General features: G+C 36.4%; 1 protein-coding gene across 2 annotated transcripts in view; it reads left to right on the top strand.

Annotated features, from left to right (window-relative positions):
* LOC106688351 (muskelin) overlaps positions 1 to 8,192 on the top strand; it is a gene marked incomplete at its 3' end in the record, with an annotated part of 60,893 nt that overhangs the window by 39,075 nt on the left and 13,626 nt on the right. For both annotated transcript variants that reach the window (XM_067048472.1, XM_067048471.1), the window contains 1 exon segment: positions 2,227 to 2,340. In XM_067048472.1, coding sequence (XP_066904573.1) covers positions 2,227 to 2,340 — 114 coding nt within the window.

Genomic DNA, 8,192 nt, shown 5'->3' with positions numbered 1-8,192 from the left:
TTTTAATATGTTTTATTTTATGTATCATTTTAATATTCATTTGTTTTGTTTATCCAAAAAGCAAGCTAACCAATTTTCATTGTTTATAATAACTTCGTGATTCAAAAACAAAACCAAGATGGTGGTACATATTCTTCAGTCGACAAGTCAATTGAATCAAGGCCATGTTGAGCAGATTCAAATATCATAAAAACTATTTTAACTCGTCCTCTCATAATTGAAAATATAGAAAATTAAAGGAAAAATAGAAATCAAGAAATAGTGCTAATGAATAATATTTAGAAAGTAAATCATTTGGAAAAATCCCTAACTGTTGTGCGACAATCGATGTTTACATGTAACCTCAAGGCAGGTTTTGGTTTTGGGGGGATTCGTGGTGTGGACAGAGAGGAGAAAGGATGTCTTCAGGATGAGAAGGTCCTCATCAATTTCTGTCAAGAAGGAAGCCATTTTGGACGCGAGGACAATAACATTTAGAACAAAGAAGAGACCAGGGATCACCAAGGAAGATTGTGAGCTTGGTTAGTTTTGTTAAAACTAAATTTAAATACAATTGTAAAAGAGATATTAATTTAATTAAGTTAATAGTAAAAGTGTTTGTATTCTGATTGCCTAGCAACTACACGCCCTAAGATTAAGAGTCTTTTGTATATAATAAAAGTTAAATAAAATTCTATTATCTATTTGATATTAAAGTTCTTAATTTGAACCCAAAGTATCTCTTATATTTGAAAAAAGTTTAAAAACGATTCAAATTCTTTTTATTTTATTTTTAATATTTTTCAAATTATTACAATATATGCTTTTTTTTGTGCCCAGCATCCCAGATGCCAGCAGATAGACAAGAGAAGTTGGATCCCTCTGTCCAATTAAGGTATAGGCAAATTAAGGAATGAAAAAATACCTCACCACTAGGTTGAAGATAAATTAATGAGGCTCTTTAGAAAAGGTATTTCACCTGCTTTGGTGAGGCTTATTGTACAGTATTGATTGTGGATCCTACTATGCAATTTGAGGAAAATAACCTTTACCAGGTGAATAGGAGATTAAAAATATTTTAACAAAGTGGTGCACCTTCTTACTAAAACAAAAATTCCATGAGTTTGTCCTTAATTGTAATTTAGTTATTTGGAATATTAAAATTAAACTCTTTGGATCATTCTGAAAGCACTCTTGTTAACAAGTGAGAGATGAGGGGAACATTATGCACCCCTAAAGGATATTATTTTTCTTCTGTAGCAACTAATGCATTTCCACATTAATACTGATAATGGTTTTATCAGGTTAGAAATTGGCTCATTTCATTTAATTATGTTAAACTCCAGCAATATTCCCAAAGAAAGAACTTCTAGAAGTCTGCTTTGATCATTTGATACTAAAAGACAGATTCTCACTATTGAAGTGGTGTTAATAATATTTTGACTGAAGCATGATATAAATTTAATTTTAAAAACTATGTGAGTCTGTTTATGGGTGACATAGGAACAATCTCATCACTAAGGACACTGAAGCAATTACATAAAGGATATTTTAGAAATTAATTAAACATTATTAAATTTACAATCTTTGACCAACTTCATCTAGTAAGATAACACCCAGGATTCATCTAAAGAGACATACCTCAATATTCAAGCATTTATTTTATGCCCACTTTGTTTTTAGTCATAAAACAGTGTGCCATTTCAATATTCTGTTGAACACTAAAAATAAATAATTTCTTGTTACAAAACATTCCCAAAATGTTTAAAAACTGGAGTGGCCACCTAGCATCTCTTTGATGCAAAACATAGTACAGTGGGTAGCTACCCTCAACTTAAGAACCAGACCCTTTGGAACTGATTCTGCGATGTCATTTCCATTGACATACATTCTCACACAGGGAATAATAATATTATCTTTTATATACTGAGGAGCTTGGTGTTAGGGTTATTCGTTCATTAATTTTATCTATTTCTTATTTGAATTGAGATTGTGTATGTACAATTATAAATGATGTGTTAAAATTTTGAAAAAAAAAAAAGTTAAAATAATAGTTGTAGTAAATTACACAGAAACGGAACAATTAAAGGATATTTCTTGCTTAAGTTTGAAAAGTGTTTCTTTGGTTTAAAAACATAAAACCTTGCCATAGAGTTTTAGTTAAAAGTGATACTATATTATATCATACTTTAGGCATGTATTATATTCTAATTTATTCTCAAATTTAATTCTGTTATTTGTTTTTAGGGCGGTCCTTCTGCTCGCTCATGTCATAAGGTGTGTGTTGATCCTGAGAGAAGACAAATTTTTGTTTTAGGGAGGTACCTCGACATTCAGTTTAGAACTGCTGGCTCACTCAAGGTAAGTAAGATGATTTCTAAAACTTTGATAATGTTGTACTTTTGTGATTAGAACTAGTTTTTAAAAGAAGCATTGCAACTTGAAAAAGTTTAATTTTGACCAAGTTAAATCTAGATATTTAAATTTCTTTGTATTTTTCAATATTTCAATTTGATCCTCTTTGTGTTTATAAAATCATGTTACTTGGTCTATAATGTTTACGTATTCTAAAAAAAGATTAGTTAAGGTGCTTTTATGCATCAGTTTCAACTGAGATTCCTTATCTTTAAGTGGTATTTTGCTTGCTAAAAATGGAAAAGAAAAAAATTCATTTTCATCATTTAATGATTTTTTATCTCCGAAAAGGAAAATCCGCTGCATAGACGGTTACCAAAATTTGCAGTGTGATGATGCCTTATCACCGTCCATAAGTGGTTTGCTTAGTTTCAAAAACGGAAATTTTGACTTTGGAAGACGCAAAGCACTCGGGTTGTCCTTCAACTGTTGATGATGACCAAATTCAAGCATTGGTCACAGACAACCCTCACTCTATAACACGGGATATCGTAGAAACGCTTAGTATATCTCATGCAAGTTTCTCAAATCATTTAGGGGTTGCGGTATATGTTTCTAGATAGGCATAGTTTTCCATCATGATAACGTCTCTTCGTGTCTTTGCAGATCCGGCAGAAATTATTGGAGTTTAGCTGGGATGTGTTCCCCGATCCACCCTAATCACCAGACTTTGCCCCAACAGATTTTCACTTTTTTCGGGCCCTTCAAAACTCTCTTAACGGGAAACATTTTAATTCGCTCGAGGACTGCAAAATGCACATAGAGGAGTTCATTGCACAAAAATATGAGAAGTTCTGGAAGGACGGAATTAAAAAATTGCAACATGTAATAGATCAAAATGGGTCATATATAATTGATTAAAAATATTTACAAGAATCTGAAGTTTTTATTGAAATCACCATTAAAACACGCTACAAACTTATTTTACAATACTTACAGGTCATCCATATAAACCTGACACATGGACTCGTTTATCCCCCTTAGGAATTCGTCCATAAGGCACTGAAATGTAATAGAAGCATTTTTTAATCTGAACAGCATTCGCGTAAATTCATAATGTCCCCACTCAAATGTGAATGCTGACTTGTGCCGGTCTTTCGGATGCATTGTTATCTGGTAATATCCTGCTTTTAAATCCTGTGTGCTAAATATTTTTGCACCACCTAATCTATCCAGAATGTCCTCAAATCAGGGTATTGGATATTTTTTATCCACCATTTTCTCATTCAGTTTCCTGTAATCAATGACAACCCTATATATCTACACTATATGGGCCACCCAGGGTGATCAATTGGCAAATACATACCTGGACACGGAGTGCCCTTCTTCTGCAACTCAGTCTCTCCAATGCCTCTCAACTCACAATGGTGTTAGAACTGCAAGTATTCACCAGACACCTCACTCTTCTTGTTCTGATAATAGGCAGACCGCCATGTTTTCCTCTTAGATTGTGACTCACTAATATGTAGTCACCCCTCTACTTGCCTCCCTCCGCTCCTTTGTCCACTGCTATTCCTGGTTCTCTGTCTTCTTCCATTTTCGAAGAGTCTGATGCTTCCGTTGATTCACTTGCTGAGCTAACTGCCCTTTTTGAGTCCCCCCCTTCTCCTCATCCTTTTGGTGTTCACCTCCATTGGCTTCGCCTGTTTTATATTTATCTTGTGATGTATGTAAGGGCACTGCCTTGCAATGTGCCCTTCGGTTCCACACTCAAAACACCTGGTACGTGGGTACTGAACCACTAAATGTCCTGTCCTTCCACATCCATGGCACTTACGATCCTCACATTAACTGTTATTTTTCAGTCTGGGCAGGCTTGACCACTTCTCTACATTTTTCCATCTTTCTCTTCCACCGTCCTTGTATTCCAATTTCTTCCAGGGTATCCTTGTGGTTCTTGGCTGGCTTTAGATGACCTTTGTTCATCCAATTTCATCTACTTCCATCCTTGATTCCTCCTCTCTTGCGCTCAAATCGATCATCTCTTGAGTGCACTGGACGAAAGATTGTTCTCTCAGTAGACCTTCCTTTCTACCCATCTCTTTGGCCAACTGAACTTAGAGGATCGTAGCTATAACCCCCATTCTCCCATTGGTTTCCTCGACATTAACTGTTTCCCTCTTTTTTTTCAGTTATTAGATTAAAACGGGCCAGGAGAACCACCGCATAATGCCCACTAGATTGTTGAGGTTTTCTCAGCTCCCTTAACGTTTGTAGGATGTCTTCCTCCATTGTCCATCTTCCGCCTCCGAAAGCTTTCAATCTCTCTTTGACTATGGGCCATTTGGTTTCTTTGTATGCTTCTATTTGGTTCAGGATACTTTTCTGTATCCTACATATCAAGGACACCTTCATTGAGTCCTTATCTCTTTTCAGTAAATCCTCCTCTACCTTTGCTTCTATTCGTGCTATTTTTCAGTCTCCTCCCTTAATAAAATAGTTCAACTCTCCCATCTGTCTGGTGAACCTTTCTAAATCTGAAATTGCTTTTCGCAGGTTCTGGGAAGTCGCCATGCAAATCTTCATCCATTGCATTAGCATGCACTACTCAAAATGTCATTGTGGGTAGAGGTGTAAAAAAAATTTTCTTTTAATTTAATTTCAACCTATGCACTCGTTCTTGGGTTTCGGCACCAGTTACATGACCGTGGTGCCGTGTACGGGGCTCCGGGGTTTCTAAATCCGACTAGAGGTTCCACGTACACGTATTATATTGAAATTTATTCATCTATTAATGTATTTATATTATTTATGTTTACATCGGGACCTGCTCATGCTATACTGCAGGTGTCCCGAGTGTAATTTTATGCTTGTAATTAATGTGTGGAAAAGGGGGGCTGGAAATTGTGAGACACTTTCTGCTCAAAAAAACATGCATGTATTTCTTTAATTTATAATATAAATTCCCTGGAGGGGGAAATTGGTTAGTGAGTTAGTTCAGAATTATTATCTGTATATGAATATGAATATGAATATATGAAACAGAACAGAGCATTGGGGTCTCATATATTTTATTGGCTTATCTGATTGTGTGACGTCTTCGCCGCCGCAGTGACGTCTTCTAGGCTGCTTTCTCGTCCAGGTTGTGCTGTGGGCGAATATGATGAAAACCATGTGATCGTGCCAAGGTGTCTGAAAAGATGTATTTCCTCTTCAAGGGCTGGCCAGCATGTCCTGGAACCTGGCGTGATGGTAGGGGTAGGCCAGGTTCTAGCTTGCATAGTGCATAGGCTGGGGCGGCATTGCAGTCGCAGCGTCTTCGGGGCCTTCCGGTGTTCGCAGCAAGGGGGGGATCAGAAAATGAGACCCCCGACCCCAACTTTATATAAATTCAAAAAAAACAACGGCAAAATCGGATTACTTAAATCCGACATACCGCCCACCTAAATTATATGATACTAAATTATACTATATTATGATACTAAAAATCCTGCAAATGATTCACTTTCTGAATATTATTCTTTAGCACTATTTCTTGACTTCTATTTTTCCTTTAATTTACTGTATTTTCAATTATGAGGGGACGAGTTAAAATAGTTTTTATGATATTTGAATCTGCTCAATGTGGCCTTGATTCAACGGAATTGTTGACTGAAGAATATGTACCGCCATCTTGGTTTTGTTTTGAATCACGAATTTGTTATGGACAATGAAAATGCTTTTTGGATAAACAAAACAAATGAACAATATTAAAATGGTACATAAAATTAACAATATTAAAAACCCTTTATACATCTAAATATACTATTTACTCAAAAAAAGAGCATATTACAATACATAAATACATAATCATGATTAACGGTTAAGAAATTGTTCTTGGTTGACGGTTGGTGAAGCGAGACGATTAACGAACTTCGAATTTAGGACAAAACACTTTGATCAAGGAAAGCAAATCCTGCCGCCCACCCTGAAAAACCCAACCTTAACGACAGAAGGCTAAGTTAACGAACGGATGCTTTGTTACATATTTTATATTAACAAAGCATCCGTTCGTTGATTATGTATATATTTATCTTGTTTTGTTTTTGTATGTTTTGCATGTTTCGTTTTGGTATTTATTGCTATAGTTATGTTCCCTACTGGTACTCTTATCTGGAGCGGGGTTATTTACCTATTTTTATGGCAGACTGCACCTTCCCCGTCTCTTTGCATTTTTAATAATAAATTCGGCTGAGCCAAATTTAGGTGGGCGGTATGTCGGATTTAAGTAATCCAATTTTGCCGTTGTTTTTTTTGAATTTATATAAAGTTGGGGTCGGGGGTCTCATTTTCGGAGGCGGAAGATGGACAATGGAGGAAGACATCCTACAAACGTTAAGAGAGCTGAGAAAACCTCAACAATCTTCGGGGCATTATGTGGTGGTTCTCCTGGCCCGGTTTAATCAAATAACTGAAAATAAAGAGGGAAACAGTTAATGTCATTTTATGTGTAAAATTATTCTGTTTATACTTCCTTTTTATTTTTTTTGTTTTTCTATACTTACTGTGGTTGTTATCTTGTTCTGTTTTTAGCCCTGAAGAAGGCTAGAAACTCTAGCCGAAACGTTGGCACATTAAAATAAGTTAATTGTACTTATTTGTGTTTTTCATTGACCGCACCCCCAACCATCTTCTCCTCATTCATCATCCACGGTCAACTATCTCTCATAATTAGAAAAGGTCTTACTTCTTTTGGTACGTCGGTCGGCTTGGCAGTTGTCGCAGCAGAGCGTTCATATTAGCTTGGCTCCGCTCCCGGCTGCCGCTGCCGAATCTCTGCGAGGTGTGACTTCCTTCTCTTGCCTCCAACTGGTCTTCCCCTGATCTTCCCTCAGATTGTCTTCAAGCGTCCATCTCTCCCAGACTGTCCTCAACTCTCAGACTGTCAGACTGTGTCCAACTCCCAGTCTCTCTCCTCCTGCTCTTTTTGCTTATTTTCTCCCCTCTCCTTCTGACTCCTCCTTCTTTTGATTTCTGTCCTTTGATTGGTTCTTCTATTTTCAGAGGGGGTGAGAAGGTTCGATGACCTTCGGTGAAAGTCGGTCTTTTTCCTACCTCTCATGTTTCAAATTAAGGCGGCTTTTTTCTTTGAAGAAAGCCGGCTTCAGGCGGCTTACTGTATTTTCCCCGAGGTTTTTAGAGTGGCCCTGTGTGAGATAAGGGGTGTTTATTTGTCTTCAATTAAGGAGGCTTTTTTCTTTGACACTCGCTGTATTTTCCCCGAGGTGTTTAAAGTGGCCACGTGTAAGATAAGCGCTGTTTATTTGTTTATCTCTGCCTACCCGGTCAACCGTTTCCAGGGGGTGTATACCCTCTGTTATCTATATATCTCCGTACATTACTTTAGATGTTTCGCCGACAGGTTTCTGCCTAGGCCCGGCGGTCTCTTTGGCATGCCGACAAAAGAAATTACTTAGCGCTAAAAATTCCAGCTGGTGCCTCCCATTACATATCAGTGGGTAGATACTTCTAAAAAAAAAAGGAAAAAAGTAGATAGAACAACTCGCTCTGAACATTAAATCAACATTGTTTATTGACGGGATCTGTCCACCTATACATATATACATTGAACAGCTGATTGGTACTCAGTCAGCTGACATTCAGTTGAAAGCCTGTAACTTATATATATTGTAATATTTTTAAAAATATTAAAAAATAAAATAAAAAGAATCTTTACTCGTTTTATAATTTTTTTCAAATATTAAAGATAACTTGGGTTCAAATTAAGAACACTAATATCAAATGGATAATAGAATCAAATTCGCAATTTTCATTCATTTCTAATTCACAATTTTCTTTAATTCCAAGTTCAAATTGTC

The sequence above is a fragment of the Halyomorpha halys genome, unplaced genomic scaffold (genome assembly GCF_000696795.3).
Source record: "Halyomorpha halys isolate HHAL.00 unplaced genomic scaffold, Hhal_1.1 Scaffold1112.1, whole genome shotgun sequence".
Classification (NCBI taxonomy): domain Eukaryota; kingdom Metazoa; phylum Arthropoda; class Insecta; order Hemiptera; family Pentatomidae; genus Halyomorpha; species Halyomorpha halys.
Note: the sequence above shows the minus strand (reverse complement) of the source record. Positions and strands in the feature narration are given on the sequence as shown.